General features: G+C 38.3%; 3 protein-coding genes across 4 annotated transcripts; 1 reads left to right on the forward strand and 2 right to left on the reverse strand.

The window, feature by feature from the left end:
* Positions 225-3,438, forward strand: LOC104741385 (interferon-related developmental regulator 1-like). The gene is made up of 12 exons (XM_010462238.2): positions 225-615; positions 839-1,001; positions 1,118-1,198; positions 1,331-1,413; positions 1,519-1,634; positions 1,723-1,833; positions 1,937-2,046; positions 2,146-2,458; positions 2,546-2,674; positions 2,775-2,852; positions 2,962-3,039; positions 3,134-3,438. Exons 1-12 carry the CDS (start codon positions 606-608, stop codon positions 3,179-3,181), a joined length of 1,320 nt encoding a protein of 439 aa, XP_010460540.1. The 5' UTR covers positions 225-605; the 3' UTR covers positions 3,182-3,438.
* On the reverse strand, positions 3,511-8,140 carry LOC104741386 (calcium-transporting ATPase 1, chloroplastic). 2 transcript variants are annotated; one of them, XM_010462240.2, is made up of 8 exons: positions 7,988-8,140; positions 7,642-7,840; positions 7,027-7,081; positions 4,997-6,948; positions 4,740-4,898; positions 4,468-4,639; positions 4,067-4,365; positions 3,511-3,991 (listed from the first exon to the last, which is right to left on the reverse strand). In XM_010462240.2, the coding sequence occupies exons 2-8, from the start codon at positions 7,816-7,818 to the stop codon at positions 3,743-3,745; spliced, it is 3,063 nt and encodes a 1,020-aa protein (XP_010460542.1). In that variant the 5' UTR covers positions 7,819-7,840; positions 7,988-8,140; the 3' UTR covers positions 3,511-3,742. The 2 variants fall into 2 exon arrangements, with proteins under 2 accessions (XP_010460542.1, XP_010460541.1); XM_010462239.2 differs by lacking the exon at positions 7,988-8,140 and having other exon boundaries at positions 7,642-7,952.
* LOC104741387 (DNA excision repair protein ERCC-8-like) lies at positions 8,496-11,342 on the reverse strand. The gene is made up of 9 exons (XM_010462242.2): positions 11,193-11,342; positions 10,767-11,027; positions 10,501-10,660; positions 10,141-10,322; positions 9,746-9,983; positions 9,183-9,337; positions 9,005-9,094; positions 8,822-8,893; positions 8,496-8,732 (listed from the first exon to the last, which is right to left on the reverse strand). The coding sequence occupies exons 1-9, from the start codon at positions 11,340-11,342 to the stop codon at positions 8,688-8,690; spliced, it is 1,353 nt and encodes a 450-aa protein (XP_010460544.1). The 3' UTR covers positions 8,496-8,687.

Below are 13,095 nucleotides of genomic sequence, written 5' to 3' on the forward strand. Positions count from 1 at the left end.
GTAAGAGGAGCCTATAAAATATAACCTTAAAGTTAATGGTGTTAATCTAGAACATTAAGAAGAAACTGGGGAATTAAATTATGAGTCACGTACGTCGGTAGAGTTAGGATCATCGGAGGGTGAAAAGAAGGGACACGTGGAAGAGGATATTCTAAGATGTGAAAGAGATTTGATTCTTTGGTCCGATTTCATTTCACCACCGAGAGTGAAAAGAAGAAGGAAGAAGAGTCTTCCTTTCTTTTGTCTCTCTCTCTCTCCATCATATAAAAAGCTCTCTCATCCATCGCTTTGCATCCCTACGTTTCTCGACGAAACTCTCTCGACATCTTCCTCTTCTCTCTTACCCAAAGAAAAAAAACCCAAAAAAAATCGCCGCTTCTTTCTTTTAATGGATATATCGCCTCTACGATCTTATTCCTCTTCATCATCTTCAAGACTTTTATTGCTCTTCTTTTGTCGATTTCGTGCTTCGATCCATACTTCTTCTCTTGTTTCCAATCCTTGTTCTAGTTTTCAGTTTCTCTTATAAGTCCCCTTTTGATTCCTTTCTTTTTCTAATTTCCGCAAAGTATATTGAATTTAGCCAGCCGCAGACAACATAAATCATGGGGAGGAGTAAGTTTCAATTTCTGAATCGTAAAAAATTTGATTTTTAGTTCAACTTCTTTCACCTTGGTTTGTTTGATTGTTTTAGGGTTCTTCAATTAGGTTTCAGTTTGATTCGTGTGTTTCGTCTTTTTTCAATTAACTACGAAATCTCTGATTATCCCAATTTTTTTATATTCTTTAATTCACTTTGCTTTTTTTTTTTTTTTTTTTTTTGGTTTGTGTGTTTCAGAATCTCAGCGTAAGAACGCGGCCATGTTTGATAGTGATGATGATACAAGTAGTGTAAGCTCTTCCTCCACCATGCCATCATCTGAGAGAGTCTTGAATGATGATGTTACTGTTCACAAAGATGCTTTGTTGGATCAATCCCTTGATTCTCTCTATGAGAAGAGGTGAGGTTTCTTTTCTTTCTTTCTTCTTTATAAGTGTGCCTTTGCTTGATCTTTGTTGGTTGCAAAACTTATATATATATATATATATATATGGATTCTGTTTCTGGATTTTGAAGGAGTTCAACGAGAGAGCAAGCTTTGGCCTCCATTGTTGACGCATTTAACAGCGACTTGCAGCATGAGTTTGTCGAAAACAAGTAAATATCTGATGATACTCTATTCCATTCTTTTAGTTTTTAGTTTGTGTAGTTTGTTTAATCATCATACACCGTACAGAATTAACTGTGGTTTAGTATTTTATGACACCTGTTTCTTCTTAATGATGGCAGGTTTGCGACTTTATTGCATCAGTGTTTACACTGCATTAAGAAAGGGTCTACTAAGGAGACCGCATTAGCATCTCATGTTATTGGTAAGTCTCTTGAGTAATAATAGGCAACTCGTAAATCATCTTCATCAATTCATTTTATATATGGAGTCATATTAACAGCTGATCGTGGTGTGTGTGTGTTTGCAGGGTTGCTAGCATTAACTGTTGGACTTGGGGATCAAGCTCAAGAGGTTTTGGAAGAATCTGTCACTCCTCTTTCTCAAGCCCTTAAATCTGGTCGTGAAATCTTGAAAATAACTTCGGTATGCAATTTCTTTATTCCATCACAGTTTTCTAAATAAGGTTCATCATGGATTTACGCTTGTTGATATCCTGCCATTTTTATTGTAGATACTCGAGTGTTTAGCAATCATAACCTTTGTTGGTGGCACTGATCCAGAGCAAACCGAGAGATCGATGCAGATAATCTGGCAAATGATCCACCCCAAACTTGGGTCTAATGTATGCATCTTACCTTTTTCTTATATCTATTTGGTTTATTAAGAAAGTAGGTTATTTAGTCTAAAGTATTAAGTAGGCTCACCTGTAACTTGGCGTTTTGTAGGTTGTGGCAACCAAACCTTCACCTGCTGTAATAAGTGCTGTTGTCTCTTCCTGGGCGTTTCTGCTCACAACTGTTGATCACTGGACACTAGGTCCCAAAATTTGGCAAGAGTAAGTGGAGCGTTGGGCTTTCCTTTCGATGTAGTCCTTTACATTCATATATATATATATATATATATATTAAATAATTAGCTATTAATGTCATTACAGGACCGTAGCTTATCTCTCTACATTGTTGGAAAAGGATGACCGATCTGTACGTATAGCTGCTGGTGAAGCTCTTGCGGTGATATTTGAGTTGGGAACTCTAGAGAAGTTCTCTGCCGAAGCCAAAGGGTCTGCTAATGGATCAGTGAAAGAAGGAACTGTTTCTCAGGAGTCATTGGTGCATATGCATGGCTTGAAATCTAAAGTCACTAAACAAGTTAGAGAGCTGTCTGCAGAGGCAGGTGGTAAAGGTTCTGCTAAGAAAGATCTCAACACCCAACGAAATTTGTTCAAAGATCTTGTTGAATTTCTTGAGGTATACCTTCACCTTTTCTCCTGATGAGGTTTAAGTTTGACTCTTCTGGTCGGATTTTTGTATAAGATATGTTTTATTTATGATTAGGATGGATACGCTCCTGAGACCTCGACAAAAGTGGGAGGGGACTATTTACAGACGTCAACATGGTATCAGATGATACAGTTAAACTATTTGAAGCATTTCCTTGGGGGTGGTTTTATTAAGCATATGCAGGTCTGTCTTCTTATTTGCCCTTTCTTTCAAGTGTTGATTCTCTGAAGTTTTCTTTCTTATAAAGTTGACACTCTGCTCTTTCAAACAATTTGATTATCAGGAGAATGAATTCCTTCATGATGTATTTAGTTTCACTCCAAAGAAGATTGGTGGAGGAAAGTTGTCTAATGATGAAAAGGTTTGATGTTTCTCGGATCTTCTAGAAATATGCATTTTATGGCGGTATCCCATTACACAAAACAAAATCAGTGTTAATGAAACTGGATTTTGCGATTATTTTGTTGCAGAGGTTGTTTAAATCACCAAACTCAGCTCTTAACAAAGCAAGAACGCAGTTCCTGACCAAGCAGAGGATGTTAGCTAAGGTAATATAAATTCTGGTTTGATCATCTTCTCTGTTTGCATTGTACTTGTTCAGAAAAAATATGAAAGTGCCTTTTGTTTCCAACTGTGATGCAGAATATGAACATTGGGCATTACGCAGCGACAGAAACGATGGAAGAATGATCTTTACAATTGACTTTGAAGCTTTGCAAACTCATCTGCTGCTCTTGGAGAGTGTTGTTGTATCATTACACTTATTTTTGTTACATGTTTTTTAGTCATTGGTCCCCTCATTACACTTTGGAATCTCTTTTCATTACAACAATTTTCGACTCTTGAGTGTTACTCCTGTAATTCAATAGTCTATGATGTTACAGAGCCATTGACCAATTGTATTTTACTTTGAATTGTCTCTGAATAATCCAAATTGGGTTCCAATTTCTTCTCAGTGTCTGTTTTATAGATATTTTAACCTGTCACTTGAATTGTTGTTGGCAAACAATCGATAGAAGAACAGAAAATAACAAAAGTTTCACAACAATAATATTTACGAAGCAAATGCTCCTCCAATCACTTGATACATTTGATGGAAAAGAAAAAAAAAAAGAAAAAGCACTGTAACTAGTTTCCAAGGCCATCTTGGGGATATTAAACTTCCAAAGGCCGGAGAAAAAATTGGTGCCTTTCAAAGCCATAGGTGCCACAGGTGCGGCAGAAGGAATCACATTATATATAATGTGTAGCTTAGTGTGAACCAACAGGGATCATCTTCAAGGCAGCAGCAACAGGCATGCCAAGGAACCCTAGCACGATGCTAACCAACCATTGTCCCCAATTTAGTGGTGTTGTATCTGCAAATGTACCCAGTAGCTCGATTATGATTACTTGGAACACCACTGTACACATTAGAACCACAACGAATACGTAGTTCTTTAGTATCCCCTTGAACACATCAATCTTCTCCATTTCCCTCGAGCTGATCTCATTGAATACCTGAAAAAAGATAATTTGTGATGAGAAACGTGGTTATGGGTCATATTTCTTTTTATGAGATGTGTGGAAGTTTACCTGGCAGAAGACAAAGGTGTTGAAAATAAGGGTATTGAGTGTTAGATCAGAGCCAGGGCCATCAAGACCAAACATTGTCTTTCCCTTTGTTTGAAGACACCATATGATGACAAGCTGGTATAATGACTGACCGAGGATGTTCCTCCACATTACATTACTTATGAAGTTTCCTTTCCTTCCCACTGGAGATCTCTTCATCAGATCGTCCTGTGGTGGTTCAGTCGCTAGCGCAAGAGCTCCAAGTGTGTCCATTATCATGTTAACCCACAGTAGTTGGACAGCTGTCAAAGGTGCATTTCCTGATACCCACAGTAGTAATCAATGTCATAGAGAAGTTAGTTGCAATCCTGAGGAGATCAGACTTTTGAACAAGAGAAAAGATATGTTGGTCTGGAACTTACCAGTGAGGCAGGCTGATAAGAAGTTGACAATAAGAGCCACAACGTTTACTGTCAGCTGGAACTGGACAAATTTCTGAATGTTTATGTACACAGAACGGCCCCATTTGGCCACTGTGACAATTGTCGAAAAGTTATCATCTAGGATAATCACATCCGCACTCTCTTTTGCCACCTACGAAAATTGCCACGTAGAATATGTAAGTGTTGTTCTGATATGAAAACCCAGACTCGATAGTTAATTGAAACAGGGACAATGAAGACTAAGTACACACCTCAGTTCCAGAAATGCCCATTGCGAGTCCAATATCAGCTTCATGAAGTGCTGGGGCATCATTTGTTCCATCACCTGTCACTGCAACGACTTCCTGAAACATTGTACGGAGGAGTCTCACCAAAGTATGCTTATCCATGGGCGATGATCGTGCCATCACCTGCAAGAAGGAAATTATACTTGAATCCCTTGTAGAAGATGTGAACACAGACTGCACAAATAATCCAACGCAAGTACTTGTGTTTAGCAGACAATCACCTGCAATTTTGGGATTAGCTTGAGCAGTTCCTCATCACTTTTCTCCCTGAATTCAGGACCTTCGATAGCTATGCCATCATCAGTCAATATGCCACACTCCCTGGCTATGGCCTTTGCAGTAGTAAGGTTATCACCAGTCACCATTCTGACAGTGATTCCAGCAGATTTACAAATCGCAACAGACTCTTTGACACCAGGGCGGACAGGGTCTTTGATGCCCACAATACCTATACAAGTGTATCCTCCACTTGGAATAGGAGCTCCTAAGGAGAATTCATCACCAATTTCGATGTAAGCGAGGCAAAGAGTTCGAAGTGCTTCACTAGCAAATTCCTCAATTATGTTCTTTAGGTGACTGGTAGATTCTTCATCAAGAGGAACAACTTCACCATCTTTGTTGACGTATTTATCACAAGAATCTAAAACTATCTCTGAAGCACCCTTACAGTGCGCCCGGAAATGTCCTTCAGGCAGCTCAATAACAACTCCCATTCTTTTCTTTGTAGAGTTAAAGGGCTCAACTTTCACAACATTTGAGGCTTGTCTTACTACTTGGAAGTCCCCTCCGAGTGACAACCCAAATTCTAACAGAGCAGTTTCTGTGGGTGTTCCCAGTATCTCGGTTTTGTTTCCTTTGCCCACAACAATCTCACCACCAGTGTTAGTAAATATAGATTGCAATAGAAGTTTAACAGCAGACTCAGGGATACCAGAGGCAAATTTCATAGCAGCATCAGAACCATTAACCTCTTTGGCTTGTTCACAGATGCAGGCTTTTACAACGGTCATGTGATTTGTTGTAAGAGTTCCAGTCTTGTCACTACAAATAGTTGTTGCAGATCCCATTGTCTCACAAGCAGCTAAATTGCGCACTAGCGCTTTGTCATTCATCATCTTTTTCATGGCAAAAGCAAGACTTAATGTCACAGCCAACGGCAGACCCTCTGGGACTGCAACCACAACAATTGTTACAGCAACAGCAAAAAATTCAAGCATCGCCATCAATTCATCACCAGTCCAGATCCAGTGAGAATTATCTAGGCGCTTCTTATTAGCCAATCCTTGAACCAAAACAGCAAACGTAATGACAGCAAAAAATAGACCAATTTTACCAATGACGGTTGCCACACCATTTAGTTTTACTTGTAAAGGTGTCTCATCATCGCCACCTTCACTTAGTGTAGCCATCAGTTTACCCCATTGAGTCCTCATTCCAACTGTAGTTACCAACATTTTGAAAGATCCATCCTGAACCTTGGTACCAGAGAGAAGAAAGGGGTGTTCGACACTGACACTAACCGGTTCACTTTCTCCAGTCAAGCTCGATTCATTAATCAGAACAGAAAACCCTGAGATAAAAAGCCCATCAGCGGGGACCTGGTCTCCAATGCCAAGGTGAACAATATCTCCAGGCAGTAGATCATATATTGAGATTTTTTGCCTCAGTTTGTCTCTAGTAACCTGAACCACAATCTTCTTCTTCTCTGCATCCAGGTCCTTGAATTGAAGGGATTGCCTATAATCACTAGTGGCAGTAACAAACACGACAAGCAGAATACTCGCCACTATACCAAGTCCGTCATGAGCACCAATTGGCCACCCTTCCATCAGTATTCCAACTATAAGCGATACAAAAGCACAGGCAGCTAGAATCATGAGTGTGGTATCCTGAAGGGCTTCCCAAACAAATAACCAAAAGCCACGAGAGGGGCTTTCTGTGAATTGGTTGATTCCATAAATTTCTTTTCTTACACTCAGCAGGTCTTCAGACGTATCAATCCCACTAGTAACAGACGTGGAGAGTTTATCTATGAGGCCCTCTGTACCACCATGAATTTTCAGCTTTTTTACATCGTGGCCTTCTACAATTGATCCCAACTCTTCAGGACAAATCTCAAACCCTGCTTGTCTTACTTCTTCAGGTACAGTGTACTCACTGGACAACTTTAAGCCTGTAAGCATGCAATAACTCCTCGTTAAGGAAAGCAAATACACATACTGAATAATACTAGAGAGTAGTCTATTCTCACAATTAATGAACTGAAGTGCAGCTTGTGAAACTAAGACCGCCACTCGAAATTTTTCCTGCCATTCATAAGGTTGACAAAGGAATATGGTATTAGAACAAAGCACTAATAGCAGTACGCCTTCATATCTCAAAGGAAAAAATGAACAGTAAGCTTTTATACGTTTGACATGAGTTGAATTTGAAGAAACAAAGGTCACTTATACAAAAAGAGTGTCATGTTTGTTTGCTACTTATTCCATACAAACTCAAGAAGACTCCCACAGATGAGGTCAAAGGCAGACACTACAGAACGTTCTTACTAGCAAACACCGCAAAGAGCCTGAACACTCGACATCTTAAATTTAGAAACAAAACCTAGTGAAATTTCAGTCAAGCCAAGTGATAAAGAGCACACACCTGAGGATAAGTAACTAGGAAAAAAATACTAAAACGAGCTCACTTACAGATCCCATCCAAGATCAAAACAAGAAGATGTAGATTTCAAGTGAATCAACCAACAAAAAAACTCGGAATGCATTTGAATTAAGAGATCACTTAGATCTCCAGCAGTATACAAGCAGAAATAGAGAAGATAGTCATCAGTAGTAAGAAAACTCGGGGAAGAAAAGACGCGAACCTGATTTGAACGGCGAATCGCCTCGGCCTCGGAACGCTTGGACAGATTAGCTGTAAATCTGAATCTCCTCTTAGGATTCTTGACGATCCAGCAGAGCTTCCTCCAACGCTGCAACGCCTCATCGGAAGAGTTCTTCGGCTTCACATCGCCGAAGTTTTCGTTCAAGTAGCTCTCCATTTTCTTCAGCAGCTTATACTTACTTCACAGATAGATTAGAATTAGATTTAGAGAAAAAGATTCAAAGGGATCTAGTGAAAATGGGAACGAAGAAGAAGATATTTATATATATAGTAAGTTAGTAACAAGTCACTGGTAAAGGCTTAATGGAGCTTTTTTGGTTTTTTACCTTATAGGTCAAGAGGAAGACGATGCTTTGACGCGTCTTCTCCCACTTAAGTGAGCTTCGACGAAGCTTCCCCTCTGCGAGTCGTTCTGAAATTTCTCATGGCTATGTGTTTTCTCAGAAATGGATTGACTGACTTGGGACTTGGGACTTGGGAGTGGTCAAGAAAGTCAAAGGCTACACTAAACTTTTCTATTTTTACTGACTCTAATATTTTCTTTACGATCAGACAACAAACAACTCCTAGAGGACTGACTAACCTTATTGCTTCAAAATTCAAATTGTATAGATACCATTTTAGTATGTTTTTGAACTTTCAGTTATGTATATTTAAATTTACTCTTCAAGAAAATAGTCATCTCTAGTTGTAGGTTTATGGTCTTCGCTGAATAAAAAGGATTCGTTTTGGTCTTCTACTCGATCGTTGTTTTTATTCGGTTCGGATTGACTCGGTATATCTTAAATACGAACACCTCTGTTTTTGTTTTTTCCACGAGTTAAAACTTCTTCATAGGCAATAAAACTGCATTTGTAGTAAATATGAACTAGACTCTTAACGGATATTTCGTTTTACTTTCTTTTTTTTTTATAAACAATGAAACCGCGAGTAGTATTACTAATATGAGTTTGTGAAGGCTAAACTCAGAGCAACACACATGGAAATTCACAGATTGAGAAAGAAGACTGCCTGAAACTTGTTTTCTCAGTCACTCCAGTTGTCTTTATCTTCGGCTACTTCATCTTGCACCTGCACACAGACAAAATCTTGATCACAACAAGACTCAGAGTAATCTCTAATATGGAAGAATTTGAACTAGTGATAGAATTTAGCCCCACCATTTCGTCTTCCATGGATCCCTCTGGTGACCACACAAGTATTTGTCTGTCTGCCCCACTTGTGTATAGTTCCTATCAGCAAGTATAACAAGTAATTCCGATTTAGAGGTGTGAGTTCAAGCAAACCTACAAAGTCAAATGACTAACGAGAGATTTGGGGAGATTCTAAGGATTAAGTTATACCTGATCATTGGAATTAAAGCAGCATGTGTTCACGCTTTCGTAGTGTCCACGAAGCATCAGCGTTGTTCTACCTGACCACATGCCAAAACCCTGAAGACACAGTTGCAGAACGATTCATTGAATAATGCAAGCAATGAAATGTAAATATTTGCTGATAAAATAATAAGTTGGTGACTACCTTCACAGTCTTCATGCACGGAACAAATACAAGAGCTGGATCATCGCTTGTATCCAACTGAATCGCTTTGTTTGTCTGGATGCGTCCAGTTTCAAAGTTCAACAGGGTATTGCATCCAGATTCAATATCCCACAATCTTATTCTTGAATCCGACCCTGAAACATAATATGCAAATAGAACAGATCCATTAGACTCTTAGCTGCCGTAAGATATATAACATCACCACTGATGTGTACGACAGTATTCAGCTCTTGTAACCACAAACTGATATAACTGATATAGTTAGCCGTGGATCGATTCGGGCAAGGATATACGGGTCATGAATTTAAGACTTTTTAGTAACTTCCAAGCCCACCTACATGTGGCTCCTATCTCATAAATCGAAAATACTACTTCTAAGGTCCCAAGGGTATCCAACTTTCTATGCTAATCATGCTAATATCACAAAAGAGGAATGCATTATAATATTTAACCAGCAGATGTTGCCTATATACCAGTTTGTGACAGAGTTCTAACAAATAACAAAAAGAACAAAGAAATTAGCCATGACAATAAGAACTTACCAGCACTAAGAAGATACATCCCATTGTTAGTTGCCTTTAAGCCAGTAACAACACCATAATGAGCCGTAGCACGATCTAGTGTAGATAACATTCCAGGGTGAAGCTTCTTCTGTCGAGACTTTTCCACTGAAGCTTTAGCGCTAGATGATCCCTTTATACTTTGGCTGCCAGTTTGTTTATTCTGCAGTGTCTTCAACCTATTTTGGCCTCCGAAAGAAGATTTTGCAGCTGAAGAACTCTGTACAAGAAGGTAATAAAATTACTAAAAGGGAATCCCCTCTCAATAAAACAGAAATTGATAAGCCATTTCTACTGTCAAATATAGGCTTGTATTTAGACTTGTCTTTACAAAAATTTAAAGTAGTAAAAAGAATGTACAAGTTTGAGGAACAAACCTTACTGCTAACCTCTGGTGGCTTTAAAACTGGTGGTCGGACCCCAAGTTGTGTTTGTGATTGATCTAGAACACGGAAACATCCAGCACGTCTGATGTCCCAGAAACGTATAGCACCATCACACCCTCCAGTATACAAAATCCACTCGCTGGAAGTAGACCATTCCACTGACATAACGCCATCTGGCATAATCATCACAACAAGACAAGTTTAAAGCCTGTTTTTTTTTTTAAACTAAGGAATTTTGGCATAAGTATAGTAGTAGCTTATTGTTCCAGTAGCCATCCATCAATTGATTCTATATAACAAAATCTGATATACTAGGATCTTTTTCCAAAGGAAAGAAGAGTAGTAACATACCACGGTGACCAGATAACGTGTGAGAGAAAGCCCCAGAAGCTATATCACAGAGGCGGACCTGGACATCTTCAGTTCCAGCAGCAATCAACGTGTGAGACATTGCCATAGAAGACATGGCAGTTCTATAAACCTTGCCAGGCATTTTAAAATCCACAACTGCCTAAAACATATGAAAAAGACACAAAAAAATATGAGAGCCTGCCTAAAGGGGAAACAAAAAAATAAACAATTGCAAGGGAAGTGGTATATACTGAAATTTTTGGTACCTGAGCAGTATTGGTATCCCAGACTTTAATGAATTGATCATAAGAACCTGTAACGAAGAGGCCAGTGTCAATGGGATACCAAACGGCAGAGGAAATGGCAAATTTATGTCCATGCTCATGTTGCTTGTCGACAGTAAAAATGCACTTGTGCTTGGCAATAAGACCACTTGCCTCGTAATCAGTGGCCCGCTGAACATCAAACACAGCAGCTGAACCATCTGTTGCTCCAGAGAGCAGGTATCTCCCTTCTGTCAAATCAACCTGATTGAATCACACATACGGTTAAAGAAGATACAACAAAGTAACCAGCAGCAACACAAGCAGCAAACTACAACTTAGGATTAGGGAAAAGCTCAGCTGCATATAATACGAAAGTAACTCTACTTCCAAATTAAACTCGAAACAACATTTATGAGAGAGAGAAACCTGAAGGGAGTTGACGGAGCCACGATGAGGAGAAACGAAATCTTTACGATTAGAGAGCTGGAGAGACGAAACACGGCGGGATTTGAATCGATTGGCGAAGGAATTGGAACGAACTCGACCTGTTTCTCTGTCTTTGATAGCCTGCCACATTCTCCTAGCATCTCGTCTTCTCCAATTCACCAGAATCTCTATCTCTCTCTCTCTCTCTCTCTCTCTCTCTCTCTCTCTCTCTCTCTCTCTCTCTCTCTCTCTCTCTCTCTCTCTCTCTCTCTCTCTCTCTCTCTCTCTCTCTCTCTCTCTCTCTCTCTCTCTCTCTCTCTCTCTCTCTCTCTCTCTCTCTCTCTCTCTCTCTCTCTCTCTCTCTCTCTCTCTCTCTCTCTCTCTCTCTCTCTCTCTCTCTCTCTCTCTCTCTCTCTCTCTCTCTCTCTCTCTCTCTCTCTCTCTCTCTCTCTCTCTCTCTCTCTCTCTCTCTCTCTCTCTCTCTCTCTCTCTCTCTCTCTCTCTCTCTCTCTCTCTCTCTCTCTCTCTCTCTCTCTCTCTCTCTCTCTCTCTCTCTCTCTCTCTCTCTCTCTCTCTCTCTCTCTCTCTATGCCCGGCAGAGTTCAATTAAGTTCGATTGAAAAGATCACTTTTGCAATTTACGCCCTCTCTGCTCGCTCTGTTGCAAGAAAAAACCTAAAAGCAAATCGAAAAACCTTTGGTAAATAAATGCAATTGGATAGAGTTACGAATTGGGAATTGGATAAAAAAGTACATATATGATGAAATTGTTTTCCTTTTTTTGTTTTTTTTTTTTTTTTGGGCAAAACCTTTGGTAAATATAAATTTCATCATATGTGTACTTTTTTATCTTTCCAAATTTATTAGTGTTGAAATTAATAAAGGAGAATTAGGTAAATTAGCTTAAAACCTAATTATTTAAGGAAATTATGTAAATGACGTTAGTACATAACTTCTTTAAGAAAGAGATTTTTTTTTCCCCAACAAATCTACGCAATGTCCTTTTCAATATGTACAAACCTGTGATGCTAATTTTTCTCTCTTTCTATTTGCTAAATTACATATTCAGTTTTTCTAGTTTGTGTCTAATTCAGAGTCGTTTAAACATGAGATTTTTAACCCTCTTCCTCTCTAGGGGTTTTACAAGTAAGACCATCTTCAATGGTAGAATTCATAATAGGGGTTTTAAAATTTTTTTTAAAAAAAATAAATTTTGATTTTTCTTAATTTAAGAACTTCTTTCTTTTTTTCTCTACAATGGTAGAATTCTAAATAGGGTTCTTATGAATTTTCAAAAAAAATATTTGTAAAACAATATATAACAAAACTAACGATTTTGTGAAACAATATATGCCAGAAAAAATACTGTCAACAAAAAAAAGGTTAAGTATGTCTTGTATGTGTTCAGACTTCAAACTGAAGCAATCATGCAGTCTAGGCTGACAAATAGAAAGAATGATGGAACAATGAGGTCACGAACGAAACCCAAACATTTTCGTGCTCACGAACGAAAAAAGCCTACTCTCAATCAATCAAACTAGGTATGAATTCAATAATACATTGAGCGGAAGGACTAGACTAAAACAATCCAATCGAATTCGTTAAGTTAGCCCATTGAAAATTAATAAAGTCGGGACCATGAAATTTTATTAATTTAAAGAAGTTTTAATTTATCGATAAATTAATAAAATATTAATTTATCGATAAATTAATAAAATATTAATTTATGAAGAGATTTTTTCATTTTAATAATTTTGAAAATTTTCTATTACAAAATAAAATACTTTTTTTATCATTCACATTTTTAAACAATTTTCTTAATTTATGATTTTGGTTATCGTAATATGATGATTGTCAATTGTTTACTATATTATCTAGGTAAAAAATGATAAATGTTAGAAGT

The sequence above is a fragment of the Camelina sativa genome, chromosome 14 (assembly GCF_000633955.1).
Source record: "Camelina sativa cultivar DH55 chromosome 14, Cs, whole genome shotgun sequence".
Taxonomy (NCBI): Eukaryota; Viridiplantae; Streptophyta; class Magnoliopsida; order Brassicales; family Brassicaceae; genus Camelina; species Camelina sativa.